A 24,555-nucleotide genomic window follows, 5' to 3' on the forward strand; every position below is an offset into this window, starting at 1 on the left:
ACTCAGTTGAGATTTTCCTTGTCTTGTGTTTGAATGCTTTAAACGCTTTGGAATGTTTCAATTGGCAAGGCTTAAAAACACGTAAAAATTATAAGCTTTGCCTTTGAGATGACACGCATCAGTGGCCTGTCAACTGTCCAGAGCATCTTTTTAGACTGGCTTTAGCCAGACGGAAGCCGTGGGACCCTATAAACATCACTATGTTTCAACACACATGCTGAGAGTCCCTAGCCCTGCCTTCAGCAAATGCTGGACATATAAGGAATAGTATGGACATGGAACCAAGGAGACAGAAAGGGAGGGCAGGAGTCCTTAAAAGGAGTTCCTTAAAAGGAAACGTCAATGGAATAGAGCGAGTAAGAAGGGAGAAGAGATTGCAAAGATGCAAACTCTAAATAATATCTGACAGAGATCATGATATAATCTAACACTAACACAGATAATACATCTGTCTTTTCTATCATTTCACTGATTTAATTCTTGCGTGTTTTTTCATTGTGCGTGATCACAGTTCATATGTGTGGGGAAAGAGAAGCTATTAGAGTAAAAATATTGAGTTAGGCTGCTTCATGAGTTAATAAGAAAACATATTTGACAATTCCTGCAAATGCAGTGATGAAGTTCATGTTCTCATGATTAATTTGTATTAATTAAAATGTTTCAAATACCCTCCCCCATCCCCCCCCCTCTGTTTTTTTTCACAAATCACAGCCTGAGTGTAACATGAAGTCTAATCATGCTATCACCTGAAACATTAAGTGTAATAATAATGAATGATGTGAAAGAATGATTTGAAATTCCTTTTAGGTATACAAACTCATCAGTAAATATGTTTGGTCTCAGGTTGAAAATGCTGTGTCAGTGGGCTCACAGACGCACAGACGAACAGCGGCTCTGGAATGTGGGGACCCAGAGGAATTTTGCACCCATGATGAATGGGAGAATGCAATGGGACAGGAGCCTGAACAGCCAGCGTCCCCACCACATGCAGACCATGATGGCACAAACATGACAGTTTAGTGACCACTGATCCCAAAAAATGTAGAATTCCTCTCACTTGTGGCATGCTTACGCAAGGTCAGAATCAATGCGAACACAGCAAAGAAGGTCCCCATTAGTGGCAGCCCTCAGGCTCAATTTTATTTTAAGTATATACTCCCTCATGTGTATTTCAGACATGCCAAGTGTTCCCTAACCTTTTTAAATAAGCATGAATGAGAAGAATTAGGGCTGAGGACAGGAAAGGGGTGTTTAAGGTGAAGACTGAAACTATTTTAAATTAGTTATTTTAAACCAGTTGTGTTAAACAAGAGACGGGTCTGTGATTTGTGTTTTAGAAAATGTATAATTTAATATAATTTTTAGAAAATCAGTTGGAAGAAGTGTTTGTGATTTTCTGGAAGCAAGAGACACCTACTGGCCTTCATGTAGAGGTAATATTTCACCATTTCATCTGTCTGGGTTGGGTCTGTCTTTTCCTATTTATATACATCCACTTGGCTGAAGCCATTACGAATATAATTGAGAATGAACAATTATGAATTTTGTTAAATATTTCTTCTTTAAAAACTAGCGCTGTTTTATTACCTAAAATTAAACTTCACGTGCGAATTTGGTATATTTCACTATAAGAGAGAGGCTTATTGTGGTCCTTATAGAACTTTAGACAAACAATCCACATATGAAAGACCAGGACCAAATAACAGAATAAAGGAACAAAAAGTGAACAAAACGATGTAGTGTTTCCTTCACTTTCTTTGTGTTTATCACAATGACACAGTCTATATAAATGAATAAGAGATTTCAGATAGAGTTTTAATCATTTATTAACATTTTAGTGTGTCAACACAAATACAATGCTTATAAAAAAAATCTATCTATCTATCTATCTATCTATCTATCTATCATCTATCATCTATCATCTATCTATCTATCTATCTATCATCTATCATCTCTCTCTCTCTCTCTCTCTCTCTCTCTCTCTCTCTCTCTCTCTCTCTCTCTATATATATATATATATATATATATATATATATATATATACATACATACATACATAATGTGTGGATATGACATAAAACCTATTTTACACAATATTTACACAAAAGAAGTTGAAAAAACAAAGCATAAAATTATCTGATTCAGATAATCAATATAGCCATATTGGTTGATTAACTGGTGTTCAGATATATTGGTGTAACATCACTGTGCACACAAAACAATTCTGGTGGTAGTAGTGACGATTAGAGTTTTACAGCAACTTCAGTTAAACTGAACATCATAACTTTCATGATGTTAACATGAAAAGAGAAACACTGCCATCATTTGGTTGCTTACTAATTATGTGTCAACCATTTCTTGTTCTCCATAAACACCTCTTTCATAATTCATCTGGAATCCAGAAGGGTTGGTGCTTTTAAACCTCTTTACACAAATGATTGCAACAACGATGATGATGATGATGATGATGATGATGACGATGAAACCACTTACACCGGTGAGGACAAGGGCCTTAGATCCATGACCTGTTTGATACAGCATGTTTTATAGTAAAACTGAGAAAAGTCTATATCTCTTTGGATGCTTTCATATGCTGCCGACTCGATTAAATCATAAAACAACCTGAGCTTATTGTGCTTCTCACACAGCTGACAATATAATACCGCTGCTTTTAGATTAGACATGTAAACATGCTATTTTATTTCTGCTGCTTGACATTATGAATATATTTGAATGTAGTGGAAGAGCATTTTCTGTTTTTAAGGTAATTCAGACAGTAAGCAATGATCAAATTATATTTGAATGTGTTAACATTATCATCATGTTATATTACAACTTACTATTGGTTTGTTGCTATATTGCAACAATAGTAAGCTGTTTTACTGCTAACTAACAACTTAACATTAACCTGAATTTATACTCAATAACTGCACACTCAATAATCAATAATACGGAATAATAATAAGACATAATATTTTTCTTACCAGGAGGTTCAGTGGCAATTAAATGTTTAATGGTATCTGTTAAAACATATAAAACCACTGTTAGACTTTAAAAAAAATTTACATTTGCAAAAATTATATTATTAATTATAAACAACAGATACAGTACCTGTTGTGTCCACTGTGAACTTAGTATTTTTCCTTCCACACTTAGTTTGCATAACAAACATGATTTCTGTCTTCGCTGTAGTTGGAGTGTAGCTGCATGTAAAGCTGTCTCCCTGTTCACAGGAGTCCTCAGGAAGTGCTTGTCTACAGATTGTTGAGTCATAATTGGGGTATTTAAACATATAATGTGTAATGCAGCATTCAAAGCACAGCTGAGGGACACTGCAGGTAAGAGTTACTTCTTTTCCTACTGATCCAGTTACATTTGCACAGCTTACATCGCAGGAATCTGAAGACAAAATAAGTTTATATAAGTGCAATACATCAATAGAAAACTTTATTTACACATCAAGAAATACAATCAATTTAAAGTTGAATTGTGTTGCTTCTGCAACATTAGCACCACTTAACAGAATTGCAAAAATAACTTTGCAGTCTTTAAATTTGTGAATAAACTTTGATGTGGCTGTAGTGATGTGTTGTTCATAAACAGTTCGTTAAATTTGAACAAATCTTTAATATGATTCGCGATGGATTCGTTGTGTCACCAGTTTTTTTTTGTTTGTTCTTTTTAACTCATGGTTACGTGTTGCACCTCTGGTCTCAAATTTAAGAATTTCTTCCAAATTAGTTTTCCATTCTGAAGTAACCTGATTACATCCTCAATAATAAATAATTATAATACAATGTGATATCTTGATATTTTTTATCACATATATATATATATATATATTCAATTATAAACAACAGTATTATATACAATACCTATTATGTTCACAGTGAATTTTGTTCTTTTCATTCCACACTCTGTTTGCAGTGAGAATATGAATTTTTCTGTCATTGCTGTAGTTGGAGTGTAGTTGCATGTGAAGATGCTCCTCTGTTCACAGGGGTCCTCAGGAAGCTCTTGTGTACAGATTGCTGAGTCATTATAAATCTCAGGATATTGAAACATATAGATTGCAACGCAGCAGTCATTTCTCTGCAGAGAGACTCTGCAGGTGAGAGTTACTTCTTTCCCCACAGATCCAGTCACATCATCACAGCTCACACTGAAGAAACCTGAAAAATAAGTTTAGATCATTTTAATACATTAACAGATCAAAACTAATTTGGGTCATTTTACACATCATGAAATTCAATCAATTTCCAGTAAAAGTTTGTGATTTCTACGATAGTATCACCAAACAGAATGCTTCCAAACACGGTCTAGAATTTTTTATCTTTCTGGGTCACTTATTTCTGCAGTCATGTTATACATAAAACAGCAGGTTGAATTATCTTCAGAGATAGTGTACTATTTAGAATTTGAAAAGAATGTATTCTCGTACCATCATCAAATGCTTGACAGATAGCTGTGAAAGTCCAGACCAGTGTGAACAGCAGCACAACATTAGCACTCATGGCTGTTTCTGCAAAAATAGCCTAAATGCAAATATTTAGATTTAAAGTGAAACGTAACCAGCAATGACTATTGACATTAGTAGTTCATCCAAAAACAAAAATTCATCATCTACTCACCTTCACGTAATTCCAAACCTGTATTATTATTATTTTTTTTCGCCTGGAAAATAAGTGGATGTTATAAAATATGCCTCAATGTTATTTTATCCAGCGAAGAAGAAATTAGATAGATGTCTGTGGCTGTTAAATCAGGGTTGTTTTTTAATCGCCTCACGTATTCTTCTCAATTACAGTCCCCCTAAAAAAATAAAATAATGCAAAAATTTAACTCAAATCATCATACACAACAAATACATGAACATAGGATAACATAGCAATCTAAATTAATTACTTTATTCGTTTTGTCAAGTGTTAGTTAATACACATCCCATTTTGTTTCATCCTTGTGGTTTAAATATAAGTTAATGGAGAGAATCATATTACAACCCTCAGAGGGTTACACCTTCCAAACGTTGATAACACAGTGATTTCACCTTTATAGCTCCCATACAGCTTAATACATTTAATTATACATTGATTTAGTCTAAGATACATTAACCAGCAGGGGACAGTTATAAACTTAGCATCTATCTATGTTAAGACAGTGTTTTAAGAACAAGACTGACCAACTAGCAATTACCTATAGACCTATAGTTCTAATCAGATTTATTATTAGTATTAGTATTATTTAATCAGTTTAAAAACTAATTGACACATTTATGTAACCAGAAAAAAATTCTAACCAGTCTTAAAGAAAAAAAAAAAAAAAAAAAAAAAAAATAGATGACCAACTTGGTCCCAGGGCTGGACGTAATGTGACACTGTAAAACAACGACCAACAAAGAAATAAATGTAATTTCAAATGTTATAATTTTGCTTCAGTGAAACGTAGTGTCGTTTTAAAAATGAAAATTCGTTTGATGTGAATAAGGTTTACTCTGTAGGTCTTTGTCTCTGTACAGTAGGCTAACGTTACACTTTCACTTTCAAAATCAATACACTATAAATAATATCGTTTCCTTCGAGTCAGAACTAATGTAATATAGCCTACATCAGCTGAACTCACCAGTTATATGTCCACAGCCTCTTAAATAACGAATTTCCAACAGCCGAAACTGAAGTAGCAAAGATGTTCGTGAAACCCGAAGCCTTGTTGAAAAAGAAAATGAAAAAAACTACCCATTCGATATTAACAATTATTTGCCTACGTCACATGGGGGCGGGGATTTGTCGCGAGACCCGGCCAAGGCTTGTTCGAGATGCACCGGCAGTGTTTGACATCAAAGTTCCGCGAAAGTTATTGGAGTGCTGACGACTCTTTTAAAGTTTGAATCGCTCTAGCAATCGTGGCTGGCTTGACCGTGTTTTTCTGAAACGGGGCTAGCTTGCCCGCAATATTTTGTTAATATCTGTGTTCAGCGTCTTTCTTCCACTCTTACTCTCTCTGTCTGCTCACACGAGCCTAAACATTGAACCTCTACTAGACTTTCACTGTCAATGTGTCTGATCCAGCCGTCTGAAACAGCTGTTTATGTTGTTATAACATTTTTGGCCAGAAGTCGGTGCTATTACAGTTTTTCTCAGTCGCTTTGGTACATTTCTCGAATCAAACTCACAATTTGCAACCACAATAAGTGCATTTGTCAAAACAACTCGTACAAATAGCAAAACACCATGGATTACCTGCAACAACAACAAAAAAAAAAAAAAAAAACCTTGTCACTGTGATATAGAAATGGAAAAATGTATATGGGCACAAAGATGAAAATAAGTTCATTTTCAGAATGTGTAACTCTGTTGTCCTCTGTCTATACAGTATAAGTTTTCCAACTGAGCTTGAGCTATTAGCAAAATCTGTGGCAATGCATTCAGAATCCACGATTAGCAAAAATGTATCTTTGAAAAACATTAACAAAGAATGAAGCATATTTGAAGAGCCTGTTAAATTTGTGCGATGAGTTCATTTTTTTTTTTTCATTGTGTTTTTCTTCTTTTGTAATGGCATATTTTTGATAGTTTCTGAAAAAGTTACGCTCAGTTTTATAAAGTTTCATTCATTATTATTAAACCAAATGTAATTCCATACTCAACCCGGTCTATAATCCAAGTGTTCTTTAAGTGCATTTTATCTTGTGTGTGTGTATGCGTTTGTGTTTTAATGAGCCTGTTTTGAATATTCTATTGCACAACAACGGCAGCTATTTTCACAGAAATAAAGTGAACCAAAATCAAATGCACTTCTTCAGTTGTTGCATTTAAGCTTTATTGAATACATTTTAATTTAATAAAATTAATAAGAATGAAAGAATTTCTTTTGAAACATGATAATTGATATTTACCCGCATGCATAGGCCTACTTTTTATCCAAGAATTTCGGTACATAGGCTACAGTAAGCAATTAGTCTGTATCTGTTCTAAATGCACCTTGAGTCTTTAAACCACGTGTCATAATATGAATCCAATTTGTAAAAATTTCCATCATAAACAATTTAAACCTCCACCGCTGAGCCTCAAGCGAGGTGTTTCTAAGTTGCATCGTTAACTTTTTATGCTGATGAACTGAAGTGAATTAGTAAATTTTACTGTCCCTAATATATACACACATTATGTAAACACAAACTTTAATTTTGGATGCAGTTAAGGGTGATAAGAAGGTTTTATAATGTCAAATCAGCTTCAATAAACTTAAAGCCGTGTTTGTAAATGACATGCATATGGTACAATGAAATATGTTAAACCACATGCATTTTTACTACAGCATTATGTTTTAAAATGTGAAAAATAGCATGTTATCTTTTTTTTTTTTTTTTGACAGTGCATATTTATAAACAGCTGAATGATGTTAAAAAGTTTTTTGTTGATGTTTGAAACCTATTTACTGGAGCAGAAATAAATAATTTTACCAAATCAGCTGTGGCTTTTTAAGATTAAATCATAGACTTCTCATTATAACATTAAGCCGTAATGCTCTCATTAGCACAAATCACAGAGCAAAGAAGGATCATGAAACTAGAATTCACAGTCTTCAGGAAATTTAGTGGCCAAATAGGAAGTGCAATAAAATGACCACAATATTAAAACTTTTGCTTCCCAATGTGCTAATATCTTCCTGTAATCACCATCTCTGGTAAGAAAACGGTCATCTTTATAGTTAAAACTTGTTGCTCGACCCTGAAAAAACATATGTATAAGGAAAACCTAACATTTTTGGAAAATATTTTTGTAGGAATCTGATCCAAACAGTGTGTTTTATGTGTTACATGATATGATTAGTGTTGTATTACTAAAAACAATTAATAAAATGAATATCTATAAATACATGTTGCTTTTATAATCATATCAACCTGATCTCAAGGCAATATGTACATATTTTTATCGTACAAATTCGTACGAATATGCCACCTCGTAAAATACATACGAATTGGTCATGAGATAGCGTTGAATCATATCAGTAAAACAATCATTATCTATGAAAAAAATAGCATAACTTGTTTTTGGGGTATATTTGATTAATAAAGTGATCTCTGAATAGCAGGCATTGAACATAAAAGCGATTTGATGTAACACAAAGCACACAGGGTTCTTTTTTTTCACTGAAAAAACGAAGGCCTGACCTTGACCTCAAGCACGACCCCGGACCACAACAGTTCAAATAGCACCAGCAGTCGCTCATAAATGTCTACAGCTGCATCCTGCCAACACTGAAAGTGATACAATGAAATTCAACTCAAACGAACAACGGGTTATTTGTGTATTAATGCCAGTACACACAATGATGAATTTGTCTCTATCCCACAATTAAAATTAAACATTGGCATTCAAAACCCCTGAGGACATGCTATTTGCAAGTCACTTGTGATTCTTCCTGTTGGAAAGTCTCCAAGTTCCAGATCATTGAGTCTATCCCAAAACCGGTAGCAGTTAGTGCCTGTTGCGTGGGCATCAAAAGTAGACTGCAGATGTGGAATTAAAATCTCAAACAAGATAACAAAATACTTTTCCTGGACAGCTTTCAAAGAAAATACATTTCAAAACTGTGACGCAAAGCCTTGGGATGCTCGGGGAAAACCAATAGGTTCATATGCAATCAGTAAACCAAAAAGAACCTAAAGCTAGATTAAATCTGTCCTGAGAAAGTGAAGGTGTGGCATACATACCTTCAGGGGCTGTTGGGCTGTGTAAAAACTTGCAGGACATCCACCCACAATACACACTGTTGTACCGGATGTTGTCCTATAACGTCCTAAATTATATTACATTACACAACAGAGACATTCACTTTACACCACACACAGTAAAACTTTCCAGACACTATGATTTTTATCAGAAGAGTACGGGTGTTTGGATGTTTGTTTTCAGTCTGTCTGTCTATTTATGCAACCACCATTACTGATTGCATCTGAACCTGTTGGTTCTCCCAGAGATTCCCGAGGCTTAGCATGGTTATTTGGAAAGTGTTTTTTTTTTTTTTAAGCCATCCAGTATAATTACCAATTTAATAAATTACACATTTGGAAACAAAAAGTCTACAATTGTGGTTGTTTTATTGCACATTTTTTGGGCTGTTGAATTTCCTGAAGACTGTGGATCCTAGTTTCATGATCCTTCTTTGTCTTGTGATTTGTGCTTATGAAATCATAATGGGATTAAACGTTTCAAAAAAATATATTGATTTTATCCTCAAAAGCCAAAGATCTATCCATCCATCCAACACCATGTGTCAACATTTGATTGATGACTCCTCATAAAATATGTCCATAAAAAATCCATACCACCACAATAAAAAAACAACTTAAAATAAAAACATAATAAAACGTTTTACCAAAGGCTAAAACTAGGCTATGTGTTACAGAAAAATATCAAGCCTAAATACTTTGAACCCCACTAAATCCCACTATCATAGAAGCGCAAACACACACACACACACACACACACACATAGTTTAAGATCTAAACTTTTACAGCTGTGCAAGACAGAGAAAGTATATCTGATAGAGACGCAAAACTACAAGGAACGAATTTCATATCTCACAAAAAGAATGTGAAAACATCTTTTAAAGTCTGGTGTGCTATACAATAGATTTCTGGGAAGATAACTGTTCTGCAGAGAACTGGGGCACAGCGTCAGACAGCAGGTGAAGATTTTTTAGGGTATTTTGCAACATCGGTCTGATAAGACTGAGCAGGGAATCCAGTGAACTCTTCCACAGTACATTCTCTAAGGATATTCCAGGGGTTTTTGCAACATTGGCCTGGTGAGTTTGCGCAGGATTTGCCATCAACTTTATAGCAACGTTCAGGACAAGGATAAAGTAATTGACATTTATCCATTAAATATCACATAGGTTTTACCAGCTGGAAATATCATAAATAGACCAAAAGAAGTTGTTTTAACACAGATGTGTTGTACTTCTAAATCAAACAACTGAAAATCATATAAGCAGGAATGCTGTGAAACTACTGTTTTATGTTACAAATAATAAAGGTACCAAATGATCTAACCACACTGTGACTGAATTTTAATGGAAAACATCTTACAGAGAACTTTAAGAACTTTGTTTTAAAATAATTCACTCAATGCATTTTTGTTCCTCCTCAGAGAACATAGTTATTTTTGTGATTAGATCCGATTTTCTAGATCCGATTACTTTTCTTCTCTTTTAGAAGAAAAAAAACATAACCCCAGGTATTTATTCAATACAGTGGCTAAATTAATGAAAAATAAAGCCTCAACAAGTGTTGACATTTCCCAACACCACAGCAGTAATGACTTTATGAACTACTTTACTTCTAAAATCGATACTATTAGAGATAAAATTGCAACCATTCAGCCGTCAGCTACAGTATCACATCAGACAGTGCACTATAGACCCCCTGAGGAACCGTTCCACTCATTCTCTACTATAGGAGAGGAAGAATTGTATAAACTTGTTAAATCATCTAAACCAACAACATGTATGTTAGACCAACCAAGCTCCTAAAAGAGGTGCTTCCAGAAGTCATAGATCCTCTTCTGACTATTATTAATTACTCATTGTCATTAGGATATGTCCCCAAAACATTCAAACTGGCTGTTATTAAGCCTCTCATCAAAACACCACAACCGGACCCCAAAGAACTAGTTAATTATAGACCAATCTTGAATCTCCCTTTTCTGTCCAAGATACTAGAAAAGGTGGTATCCTCACAATTATATTCCTTCTTAGAGAAAAATGGTATATGTGAGGATTTACAGTCAGGATTTAGACCGTATCATAGTACTGAGACTGATCTCCTTAGAGTGTATCTCTCTATTAGTTTTATTGGATCTTAGTGCTGCGTTTGACACTGCTGACCACAACATTCTTTTGCATAGACTTGAACACTTTGTTGGCATCAGTGGAAGTGCATTAGCATGGTTTAAATCGTACTTATATGACCGCAGATCAGTTCGTAGCAGTGAATGAAGATGTATCATATCGATCACAAGTGCAGTATGGAGTACCTCAAACTCAGTACTAGGGCCGCTAGTCTTCACGCTTTATATGTTACCCTTGGGAGATATCATCAGGAAACATGATGTTAGCTTTCACTGTTACGCTGATGATACTCAGCTCTATATTTCTTCGCGGCCTGGTGAAACACACCAAACTAATGGAATGCATAGTCAATATAAAAAACTGGATGACGAGTAATTTCTTACAGCTAAATTCAGAAAAAACAGAGGTGTTAATTATAGGACCTAAAAACTCTGCTTGTAATAACCAAGAACACTGTCTAAGACTTGATGGTTGCTCTGTCAATTCTTCGTCATCAGTTAGGAACCTAGGTGTGCTACTTGATCGCAATCTTTCCTTAGAAAGCCACGTTTCTAGCATTTGTAAAACTGCATTTTTCCATCTCAAAAATCTATCTAAATTACGGCCTATGCTCTCAATGTCAAATGCAGAAATGTTAATCCATGCATTTATGACCTCAAGATTAGAGTATTGTAATGCTTTATTGGGTGGTTTTCTGCACGCTTAGTAAACAAACTACAGCTAGTCCAAAATGCAATTATCCAATAATACCTAGGATATCAAAATCAACTGCGGGCGGCAGATCCTTTTCCTATTTGGCACCTACACTTTGGAATAACCTACCTAACATTGTTCGGGAGGCAGACACACTCTTGCAGTTTAAATCTAGATTAAAGACCCATCTCTTTAACCTGGCTTACACATAAAATACTAATATTCTTTTAATATCCAAATCCGTTAAAGGATTTTTAGGCTGCATTAATCAGGTAAACCGGTACCGGGAACATTTCCCATAACACCCGATGTTCATTCTACATCATTAGAAGAATGGCATCTACGCTAATATTAGTCTGTTTCTCTCTTATTCCGAGAAACTGGATTTGAACTGCTGGTCAGACGAGAACTGGCCCCCTGACTGATCCTGGTTTCTCTTCAGGTTTCTTCCCCTTTTTTTTGACTGATGGAGTTTTGGTTCCTTGCTGCTGCCACTTTTGGCTTGCTTAGATAGTGACACTTCATTTCCAGCAATATCCTTAACTTGATTGCAAATGATTTGCAGATATACTTTTTAAACTGAACCCTTGTTTTGCTTCTGCAACAGAAGAATTACATTAATCTTAATTTAATTTAAAAGGCATGAAGACAATGCGCTCACCGCAAGAACTGAAACAAACTGAAGTATTATATTCATTAGATTGGATTAAAAAGCACCCTGACACAGCAAAACAAACATATATATAGTTAAAAACTGAAAACTGAAAAAAGAGATTCAAGCATGTCATGGTTGTCACAATATGTGTGTTGTGAGGAAACACAGAATGCACTAAACTTTTAATTTGAATATTCCAAAGGGGTGGACGTATCACCTCCAACAACACCAAATGAACTACGGCTTTCAGAATAACTGGGGAAACACAGGTGTATGGAATGATTAAATTAACAGGAACATAGAACACATGGGGAAAAAACTAAAAACACCTGGAATCAAATGAACACTCCACGGGAGACAGAAACTGAGTCACAGGGGAAAAAACACACACAGACAAGTCCATAGTCCTGACAACAGTACAGTGCAACAGCAAAATAAATAAAGAAAGAAAGAAAGAAAGAAAGAAAGAAAGAAAGAAAGAAAGAAAGAAAGAAAGAAAGAAAGAAAGAAAGAAAGAAAGAAAAATAATAATAACGAAAACAAAGCTAGGAAATACGAAGCCCCACACATGACATTCAAGAAAAAAAAAATTGTGCGCACGATTTACTAATTCTTTCCTTACTAAAACGTGAAGAACGATTACTATTGTAAATGTATATTTACATTTATTGTATATCTTGCTTGCTTAACAAAATCTATTGAAATCAAATGGTATTTGCAGTTTCTGCATGTGTGCAGATGTTTTAAATTGGTACAAAAAATATATATATTTTCTAATGCAGGTTTTTAAGACACAAATGTTAAAATCAGGTGTCTATTGGAAGTGTGGTTAAAGATTAGTGTTTATCATAATAAAGGTTACTGTCATGTTCAGTGGTTAATGTTTAATATAAGAATCAGAACAAACAGCTTGAAAACACCATAAAGACTCATTTATTACACATACTGCAGATAATGCAGCCACATCTCAGTTGCCTAAATAAAAATACAAATGGTAGTTTTTTTTATTTTTATTTAATTTAATGTTGGCACATAAAAACTGTATGATAATAAATATGATTCATTTCATTCACGTGTATCATCATGGGCCCGGTTCCCCAAAACGTTCTTATCGCTAAGTAGTTCTTAACCTATTCCTTAACCTCTCTCTTAACCTCATGGCACGATTCCCGACACGTTCGTACGCTAAGTATATCTTCTGTAAGTCACACTTTCGTAAGGTTGGTCTGGACCATTCGTAAGCTCTCTCTTAGCGTTGTTTGAGCTCAAGACGCTACTGTACAACAGTCTTTAGAAATCAGCGCAGCGCAGTACAAGTCAAACTATTGTATGTTGACAATGTTGTGGCTCAACAATGATTTTATGTTATTTTTTTAAGACTCATAATAAATTATGTTCGCAATGGATACAGGCCTATTTATGAAGTTGACTTTATGTGGTATCAGAACTAATATGGTGGTAATTAGCCTAGGCTTTATCGTAATGTAATTAAAGCGAATTGACAATCAATTTTTTTCATAATTAAAATCTGGCAAACAATTTGGCTCTAAATGGCTAAGATCTATAAATGGGTAAGCATGGTGGTGTCCAGTTCCAACGTGTCCTTGTATTGAATCTTAATACCTTAAACTTAAACTATGTTTAAATAAATGTTACTATAATAATTTGAGGAATATTTCATTTGCATAGAGCGTGTTGTTTTTCTTAACGCTGTATTGCACCTTCGCGTGAAGTGGAAAATCGATTCCTGAGCAATCGATGCCAACTAATTCACCACCCTCACTTTGGACAGCACTCTTGTAACGTCGGACGTAAGATGCAGCGTGTTAAGAAGCTTCCTAAGGGACACTTCGGGGAACACACTTAGGAACATAAACAACTTTGGTAAGATATATCTTTAGAGGTCTTCTTAGCACGCTAAGAGTGAGCGTTGTTGGGAAACCGGGCCATGGTTTCTCCAGTCCACACACCACATCTATCTGGAAAGAGGAAACAGTTCTGCAGCAGTTCAGAGGAATGAAAGAAATGAAGCTAGATCTGAAAACTAAAAATGAAACTCATTACACAGTTGCTGAATCAAACCGAATCAATGAACTGATCTGAAATGAGTCACGGTTGTTTACTGTTGTCTTTTAGAGCTGCTTTACAGAGGATATGATCTCTGTTTGCACCACTGATTCGTTGTTTTTCTGTTTATTATTATTACTCTTGTATCTCAAAGAGTAGACAGTGGTGGTGCATGATCAAATATAAACCTTTAATACAAGTTGGTTTGAATAAAAGTGTCTGCCTCGGATCATCTTCACATCATGTTGTAATCACAAACCCATCAGTATTTTGGGTGACCCCACACACCTCTCTCATAAACTCTTCACCCTTCTGTCATCTGGCAGGAAGTACAGAAGTATTCAGACCCTCATCATCAGACTGTGTGACAGCTTCTTGATTTTCTTCTGGTTTATTCAGTATTCACACATGCACTTTATGTAGCCCTGGGTAGTCAAGTCAAGCCAAGTCACCTTTATTTATAAAGCGCTTTAAACAAAATACATTGCATCAAAGCAGCTGAACAACATTCATTAGGAAAACAGTGTCTCAATAATGCAAAATGATAGTTAAAGGCAGTTCATCATTGAATTCAGTGATGTCATCTCTGTTCAGCTTAAATAGTATCTGCATTTATTTGCAATCAAGTCAACGTTATCGCTGTAGATGAAGTGACCCCAACTAAGCAAGCCAGAGGGGACGGCGGCAAGGAACCGAAACTCCATCGGTTACAGAATCGAGAAAAAAACCTTGGGAGAAACCAGGCTCAGTTGGGGGTCAGTTCTCATCTGACCAGACGAAACCAGTAGTTCAATTACAGGCTGCAGCAAAGTCAGATTGTGCAGAAGAATCATCTGTTTCCTGTGGTCTTGTCCTGGTGGTCCTCTGAGACAAGGTCTTTACAGGGGATCTGTATCTGGGGCTCTAGTTGTCCTGGTCTCCGCTGTCTTTCAGGGCAGTAGAGGTCCTTTCTAGGTGCTGATCCATCATCTGGTCTGGATACGTACTGGATCCGGGTGACTGCAGTGACCCTCTGATCTGGACACAGACTGGATCTGGTGGCTACGGTGACCTCGGAACAAGAGAGAAACAGACTAATATTAGCGTAGATGCCATTCTTCTAATGATGTAGAATGAACATCGGGTGTTATGTGAAGTGTTCCCCGTTTCGTATTACCTAATTAATGCAGCCTAAAAATCCTTTAACAGATATGGATATTAAAAGCATATTAGTATGTTATGTGTAAGCCAGGTTAAAGAGATGGGTCTTTAATCTAGATTTAAACTGCAAGAGTGTGTCTGCCTCCTGAACAATGTTAGGTAGGTTATTCCAGAGTTTAGGCGCCAAATAGGAAAAGGATCTGCCGCCCGCAGTTGATTTTGATATTCTAGGTATTATCAAATTGCCTGAGTTTTGAGAACGCAGCGTATGTGGGTGCTTATAATGTTACAAGAGCTCATTCAAATACTGAGGTGCTAAACCATTCAGGGCTTTAATAAGCAATATTTTAAAATCTATACGATGTTTGATAGGGAGCCAATGCAGTGTGGACAGGACCAGGCTAATATGATCATACTTCCTGGTTCTAGTACTCTACTAGTACTACTCTTTTTTTCGGGGAAGTCGTGGCCTAATGGTTAGAGGGTTGGACTCCCAATCAAAAGGTTGTGAGTTCTAGTCTCGGGCCGGACGGAATTGTGGGTGGGGGGAGTGCATGTACAGTTCTCTCTCCACCTTCAATACCATGACTTAGGTGCCCTTGAGCAAGGCATCGAACCCCCAACTGCTCCCCGGCCGCCGCAGCATAAATGGCTGCCCACTGCTCTGGGTGTGTGCTCACTGTGTGTGTGTGTTCACTGCTCTGTGTGTGTGCATTTCGGATGGGTTAAATGCAGAGCACAAATTCTGAGTATGGGTCACCATACTTGGCTGAATTTCACTTCACTTCACTTGATGTTGAAATGGATTTAGTAAGAACTCTTTCTGCTGCATTTTGGACTAGCTGTAGTTTTTGTTTACTAAGCGTGATAAATAAATAATGCATACACACAGATCAGCTCTTTGTACTCTTCACCCATTTACTAGTTTATCAGCTAGAACTTATCCATAAACAGACGATACAGATATTCAGCTTTAGATATTATCACAAGTCTTTATTCCTTTCAATGACATTTTTTTTAAATACGATACTGTACAAAACCACATAATTCACACTATCATACAGTATATGAAAATTACATTCACATTAGACATGCCTTGAAAGTCAGAAAACACACAGTTTGAGTTTTGCTGTTTCTTCTTAAAGTTCACACAGGTTTGAGTTTATTAAAGTCATATACACTGATCAAACAGATCAATAATATGCTGTTATTTCACAGAAATACAAAAAAAAAAACAAAAAAAGAGTTTTAAAACCTACAACCAGAGTTATTTATTCAGTAGTCTGAAATAGTGTAGAGTTTAGTGGAGTTCAAATAAAGCTTGTGTGTTTCGGGAGCACCACATGAAAAGTCAAACAAAACTCAGTGCTATTATATCACATCTTCTGGACGATTGTTGTCCTCATCATGTCTGACTCTCAGAAACATCCAGTTCTGGCCTGGTGGAGTTCGGTTTTGCTTTGTAAATGATTGCCATCATGATAATGATGATGATGATGATGAAAGCAACCACAACCACAGTGATGACAGTATTTCTGAATCCTGCTGCTGTATCCTCACTTCTTGAGGAAACTTAAGAAATAATCAATATTTGTATTAGCATTTAATTTCTTACCAATAATTTTACTCTTTATTATTGTTATTATTATTATTATTATTGGATTTAATTGTATTTTTTAACATGTTTTAAACCACTGTTTGTAGATTGATACTACATTGAAGATTTACTAAATTATAAGCCAAAATATGCAGTAGCCTACCTGTGTTAAGAGTGAAGATTTTTGCTTTTCCCGTTCCACAGTTTGTTTGCACATAGAATCTGAATTGTTCTGTCATCGCTGTAGTTGGAGTGTAGCGGCATGTGAAACTGTTTCTCTGTTCACAGGAGTTCACAGAAACATCTTGACGACAGATTGAAGAGTCATTAAAGATCTCAGGGTATTGAAACTTATACTTTGTAATGCAGCATCCAGTGATCTTCAGAGAGACGCTGCAGCTGAGATTCACTTCTTTCCCCACAGATACAATCACATCATAACAGCTTACTATGACATCTGAAAAATAACAATGAATATCACAGATTAAATGAAAAACAACAACAACAAAAGAAAAAGTTCCTTTTTTTTTACATCCCGTGAAAATCTGAATCTGCCCATGACAATCATACAATAAATATACAGTCTTTTATTAGAGAACCTATTCATGAATCAAATGACAGCATTATATATTTAGTTTGTTACATTTAGAATTTTATCTAGCCATGGGAAAGTCAGATAGTTTATTATTTGTTTTAAATCATGAGGTATAAATACACAATTTATTTTCTAAAAGCAGAATAATACAGCGATCTCTGCATGCAGCCTCGTCTTGACTGTTTCTTGTAATCATGTGCAGCAGATATAATCAGAGCAACCTGCAGTAAATCTGTATTTTGAATCAATCTAAGAGTCATACTGGGTATTTTGCTTAGAGCCACGTTTTGTTTATCTATGAATCAGCTTTGATCATGTTTTCATCATCTCAGATTTAGTCCCTCCCTTAAATTGTCAAACACTTTCTAAGTTTATTCTCTTACCTTCATCATCTTGACAGACAGCAGTTAAGGTCCAAACCAGAATGAACAGTTGCACAGCATTTACAGCATTCATGGTTGATTCTGCAGTAGAAATAATAACAGAAATTTACATCAGAACTGAAACATTTTGACAGTCATACATCATTTAATGACGACAAACACAACATGATACTGTCATTATTAATTTATTTTCAGCTAGAGAGCACTAACCTTTAAAAACGTAACCAGGTCATTGATTCATTTATCATCTTCTAGTCTTCTAATTCATCTTTACATAATGTATAGCCTATTTGATCTAATACCAAGACTTAATATAATAATTACACAGTTAAAAATAAATAAAATAATAAATAAATAAATAAATAAATAAATAATATAATATAATATAATATAATATAATATAATATAATATAATATAATATAATATAATATAATATAATACTAATGAAACACGTGCGTTCATTATATCCGTTGAATTTAAAGAGCCACGACAGAAATTAAACACTATGATTTTTTTTATTTATTTATTATTATAGGCAAATTTTTTTCTGTTGCATTATCTTCACTGGCAGAACGCAAAAACAAATAATGCCGATGAAAACACTGCAACAACAATCAGAGCAAAATAATAATAATAATAATAATAATAATTCTTTATTCATATGCATTTTGAAATATCTGTAAAATGTGTAATGAGTGTAGACTTACTTGAGGATTTGCCCGTAGCTGGTTATGGATTACTGAAGGAGATTATTTCCCATTCAGAGAGAGTTATTTCTCACCCGAGCTCTGTGTGAGTTCAGTCTGAGTTCAGACTCTCTCACTCTCTCTGCTGCTCACAGAGACTAAATACTGAACATATAAACTTTCACTTTCGACACGACGCTCACGCAATGCTCCTCAAACAGGCTCGGTCTGGAAATAACGGAGAAACGGGAGAACTCCGAATCACAACCTTGGCTCATTGCCCTGTTCTATTCTTTTTTTTCGACTTCGCTGAGTAGCCTATTAAACTGCCAGCACACTATTCATCACTCAAAACAAAAAGGACATCATTACTATGATTATCATTATAAATGTTACAGTATAGTAATTTAGCAGACAAATTCGCATCATATAAAATGTTTAGAGGGAGTTAGGGCAGACAACAACACCATAACAAAAATTAAACATTATTATTATTATTATTATTATTATTATTATTATTATTAACCAGTGCTGATTTACATGCATGTGAAATTACATTTGAAGTTAAACTGCAAATAAACATCGCAGTATAACTGGTTCCGCTGTGAAATCCGCCATGACTTTAACAAAATAAGGCTCTCCAGCCCTGCTGATTTTTTACAATCTACTGTGTATTTAAGCTTTCCTTCTAGAAAATGCTGGGTTATTTCAACACCACTTTGGGGCAAACTAAAAAGGTTGGGTTAATCCATATTCGACTCAAAAGTTGGGTTGAAACAACTCGGAATTTGTTTTAATGTTGTGAACTTGTGCTACTAAAATATGTAAAAAGCTGAGTATGATGAAATAAATCTACACTACCTTTTATTTTAAATTATTAACATCCGAAGATAAACCAGCAACAATAAAATAACTATTAAAGGCATAAACAAAATGTTATTTTTTTTTCCTTTTTAATTCTTGCCTTAACCTTTAAATATTCAGGCAAACGTCCCAAGGTTACGTATGTAACCCTAGTTCCTTGAGGGAACGAGACGCTGCGTCGTAAAACGCTTTGGGGAACGTCCCTGACGAGACCGACTCTGAACATCGTGTGCAATCTTGTCCAATGGACGGGCGTGACGTCACGGGCAGGGTGACGTAGCGACCAGGAAGCTATAAAAGCACGTACCGTGCAGCTGGCTTCAGCTTTCGAGTAGGGAAGCAAGCGCCGGCAGGGGTGCCGGGAGTATGGCTCTGCGACGCAGCGTCTCGTTCCCTCAAGGAACTAGGGTTACATACGTAACCTTGGGACGTTCCTTTTCGGGAACTCGAGCTGCGTCGTAAAACGCTTTGGGGAATGATATGCCAACGCTGCCAGACTACCAAAGCCCTGCCTAGTGTGTGTCCGAAGAGCACAGCTGAGGCGAGAGAACAGAAGAGCCCGGAGTGGCTCGCATATCAAGATCGTAGAATCTGACAAATGTAGAGGGCGTGGACCACCCCGCAGCGTTGCAGATGTCCAAGAGGGACACACCTGCTAAGAAGGCCTTGGAGGCCGCCATACCCCGAGTAGAGTGAGCCTTGGCCCCCAAAGGAGGGGGAAGACCAGAGGGCTCATAGGACTCGTTGATAGCCTCGACTATCCAACGACTAAGGGTCTGCTTAGAGGCAGGGGAACCCTTTTTAGGAGGACTGTAGCAAGCAAGCAATTGGTCAGGTTTTCTCCACAGCAGCTCTGTGGACGTATGCGTCCAGTCCTCGAACTGGACACATACAATTTAGCTTCACCTGGTCTGGCTCCCGAAAGGGAGGAGGACAGAGGGCCTGCAGTACTATGGGTTGTGGCGTAACAGAGGGAGCTTTAGGAATGTAACCCGCTTGAGGGTATAAAATGCTTTGGCCATACCAGGGGCAAAGTCTAAGTAGGTAGGGGCCACCGAGGGGGCCTGACAGTAATATTCATGAATCGGCTCAAATGGAGCTTTACAAAGAGCCTCTAACACCACAACCAAGTCCCAGGGGGAACACGGGACCGTACTGGAGGTCTCAGCCTCAGCGCACCGTGGAGGAAACGTGTAACTAGGGGGTGTCTACCCACTGACTGACCATTGAAAGGGACGTGGTAAGCAGCTATGGCCGCCACGTACACCTTTAAGGTGGAGTGAGTTAACCCCGCAGAGAGCCTAGCTTGTAGAAACTCCAGAACTGTACCAACTGGGCAGTTAACAGGGTCAAGCTGGGGGTCTCTGCACCATGAGGAGAAGGGTTTCAACCTCAGGGCGTACAGTTTCCTCGTAGAGGGAGCTCTGGATTGGAGTGTGGGGGTCTCAACAACCTCGGTTGGGAGACCGGAAGCCATGAGCTGTGCTCCCCTCAGGGGCTACACAGACAACTTCCACAACTCCGGGCGAGGGTGAATATTTTGCCCCACGCCTGAGAGAGCAGATCTGTCCTGATCGGAATCACCCATGGAGAGCCGTCGAGGAGAGAGATCAGATCTGCGAGCCACACTGGGCTCGGCCAGAATGGGGCTACAAACAACAGACGGACCCCGTCCTGGCGTACTCTCGCCAGAACTCCCGGGAGCAGAGCGATAGGGGGAAAAGCGTACAGACGAAGCCTCGGCCAGGTCTGTACCATAGCGTCCAGTCCCAAAGGAGCTGGATGAACTAGAGAGAAACAGAGGGGACATTGTGATATCTCTTGAGTCGCAAAGAGGTCCAAAAACTCTCCATATCTACTTCACCTTAGGGTGAAGCCCCCGGGTCTCGACCCCTGTCTCGACAGTATGTCTGCTCCCACAGTCAATCTCACAGGAATATACACTGCTCCGAACGAGAGGAGTTTGTCCTGGGACCACAGAAAGATCTGGTGTGCCAGCTTGTACAAGGGGCACGGATGCCGATCTCTCTGGTGACTGATATAAGAGATCGCCAATGTATTGTCAGTGCGCCCCAACACATGGTGACCTCTCAGGTCTGGGAGGAAATATTTCAATGCTCGATGCACAGCTAGCATCCTTAGACAACTGGTATGCCATGTCCCAAGGTTTCTTCCATATGTCTAAGGCACGAAGGCATCGCCGCGTGACCTGAATAGTTCGGAAAGGATTTCCCCTCGGGGAAAACCCCTTGGTCTTGAGCCACCACTGTAGGGGCCTCATGTGCAGCAGGCCAAAAGGTATCCCGTTGGACGCAGCTGCCATGAGCCCTAACAGTCTCTGAGACTGCTTGACAGTGAGTGACTGGCCATCTTTGACTCTCTTGACTGATGTGAGGATCGACTCGATCCGAGCAGGAGACATACGTGCCTGCATCGTGGTCGAATTCCATACTACGCCTAGATAGGTGGTTCTCTGAACTGGAGAAAGTACACTCTTCTTGGCATTCAGTCTCAAACCCAGCTCCCCCATATGGGCGAGAACGACACCTCGATGTCGAACCGCCATCTGCTCTGATTGAGCTAGAATCAACCAATCGTCGATATAATTTAGAATGCGGATGCCCTGCATACGGAGGGATACCAGAGCCGCATCTACACATTTTGTGAACGTGCTGGGTGAGAGTGCAAGGCCGAAGGGAAGTACTCGATATTGGTAGGCTTTGCCCCCGAAAGCGAACCTCAGAGACTTCCTGTGTTGTGGAAGGATGGATATTTGGAAGTATGCGTCTTGAGATCAATTGCGACAAACCAGTCCTCGGATCTGATTTGAGCTACATCTTGTTTGATAGTGAGCATTTTAAACTTCAGTGACATAACTGAGAGGTTTAGATGACGTAAGTCTAAGATCGGACGCAACCCCCCATCCTTCTTTGGAACTATGAAATACCGGCTGTAAAACCCGGATTCCCTGTCTAGAGGAGGGACCACCTCGATGGCCGCCTTCCTTAATAGGGTATTCACTTCTTGTTCCATCACCAGAGCCCGCTGGGGGCCGACTACTGTCGGTGTAACCCCATTGAATGTCGGCGAGACCCATTGAGATACATTTGGCAGTAGTTTACACGCTGCTAACTGATGTACTAAGGGAATCAGTCTCTTGAGACTGACCTCTGGTGTAAGAGGCCCCCGAAGGGGCGGCGAGCGTCTCAGCTCCGCTACGCTCACGGGCGGAAATAACTGAGAGCAGTGCTCGCTGGAAGCCGCTGCACCCTGAAACTCTGGCAGGGTTGGCAGACACACCTCCCGAGGGCACTGGGGTGAGACGGGCACCGTGAAATGAGGTGGACACCGCTCTACCCCAGTAGGGGCCGCCCTCTGTAGTCGTGACCGAAATGCGTCATGACTTTTTGGCCGTTGACCTCCCAGCCTGCCCTTAGGATTAGTCTGGGAAGTCACTGGCCCAGAGCGTTGCTTCAGCCTCTGGTCCCGATTCCTTAAGCGGGGAACACGGGCGGCAACACTCTGTATGTACGCAGAGGGGGCTGCTCCTGCCCAGCAGTCCCTCCAGTACATCTAACTTCATGAGTCAAATAAAATGTCATTATATTCCTCAGGATTTAATGCAATCAAACAATCAGACAAGTAAACACGGTCTGAATTGAGATAAATTCACATTGAAGTGATATATTGAACTCCTTGAAGTTAGATAACGGTCAGTAGAATTCCTCAGAATCTAATGCAATTCAACAATCAGACAAGTAAACACGGTCTAGATTGTGATAAAGTACACATTGTAGTGAAATATTGACTTCTCAATGTCATTAAATTCCTCAGAATTTAAAATAATCAAACAATCAGACAAGTAAACACGGTCTAGATTGTGATAAAGTACACATTGTAGTGCTATATTGAGTTCTCAATGTCATTAAATTCCTCAGAATTTAAAATAATCAAACAATTAGACAGGTAGACACGGTCTAGATTGCGATAAGTACACATTGAAGTGGTAGAACTAACTCCTGCTTATTAAATGGAGTTTAAATAACCAGACACGCGGTCGGGTATGGAAAAATTCTCATCAAAACTGAAATGATGTAATCCACGGGTTGCCTCGACAGCGCGCTAACAGTTTAGTCACACAAACAATATTAATCCCCTCAGAGATAAAATAGCTGCTCTTTAACACTACCCGTATAAGGCATAACACTGTTTGTTTTATACTGTGCTTATGCAACTTTATGTTTGTGCAACTATAAGCTCGCCAACGCCCTCCGTGTCAATCTCCTCGGAGAAAGAAAGGCAGAGCGTCAAGCCCGATGCGCGGGGGGGAAGAACCGAAGCTCGGGCTTCCGAACCCCGGAATCAGGCAGATCTGGTGGATAAGGTAGGAGATAAGGACGTGCCCGTCTCCATTCCTTCCATCAGATCGATCCGCGAACCCAACGAATGCCGGCGCGGCTCCGCCTCGGCGAAAGCGGAACCGGCATCGCGAGGAACGCTGGCGAAGGCTCACTTCTCGAAGAGAGCCCTCCGGGATCGAAGCGTCCGCATTGGCACTATCGTTCACAATGCGGGCAGTCGGCCCCCTCGAGAGCTGACTCAGCGTGCTTCGATCCCAGGCAAGCCATGCACAAACTGTGTGTATCCCCACTCGTAATGTAGCGAGGGCAGGGAGGAACACACAATCTAACGTGGCTTGGAATCGCCCTTAATATATTGGTCTAGGCTTTTACTTTGGCATATTGAGCTGTTTAGCGATCTTTTAATGGCTAGGGACAGACAACAATAAATAGGACCAACAGGACAGACTTTGACATGCACACACAGAGCGCTTGCTGACAGAGCGAAAGCTGAAGCCAGCTGCACGGTACGTGCTTTTATAGCTTCCTGGTCGCTACGTCACCCTGCCCGTGACGTCACGCCCGTCCATTGGACAAGATTGCACACGATGTTCAGAGTCGGTCTCGTCAGGGACGTTCCCCAAAGCGTTTTACGACGCAGCTCGAGTTCCCGAAAAGGAACA

At 38.4% G+C, this 24,555-nt stretch overlaps 1 protein-coding gene across 2 annotated transcripts; it reads right to left on the reverse strand.

Annotated features, from left to right (window-relative positions):
* Positions 1 to 2,067: 2,067 nt before the first annotated feature.
* Positions 2,068 to 6,170, reverse strand: LOC113056516 (uncharacterized). 2 transcript variants are annotated; one of them, XM_026223297.1, is made up of 7 exons: positions 5,620 to 6,170; positions 4,632 to 4,812; positions 4,442 to 4,535; positions 3,876 to 4,172; positions 3,112 to 3,399; positions 2,985 to 3,020; positions 2,068 to 2,525 (listed from the first exon to the last, which is right to left on the reverse strand). In XM_026223297.1, the coding sequence occupies exons 3-7, from the start codon at positions 4,512 to 4,514 to the stop codon at positions 2,341 to 2,343; spliced, it is 879 nt and encodes a 292-aa protein (XP_026079082.1). In that variant the 5' UTR covers positions 4,515 to 4,535; positions 4,632 to 4,812; positions 5,620 to 6,170; the 3' UTR covers positions 2,068 to 2,340. The 2 variants fall into 2 exon arrangements, with proteins under 2 accessions (XP_026079082.1, XP_026079083.1); XM_026223298.1 differs by lacking the exons at positions 4,632 to 4,812; positions 5,620 to 6,170 and having other exon boundaries at positions 4,442 to 4,615.
* Between the last annotated feature and the right edge of the window lie 18,385 nt (positions 6,171 to 24,555).

This window comes from Carassius auratus, chromosome 37 (genome assembly GCF_003368295.1).
Source record: "Carassius auratus strain Wakin chromosome 37, ASM336829v1, whole genome shotgun sequence".
In the NCBI taxonomy this organism is placed as follows: domain Eukaryota; kingdom Metazoa; phylum Chordata; class Actinopteri; order Cypriniformes; family Cyprinidae; genus Carassius; species Carassius auratus.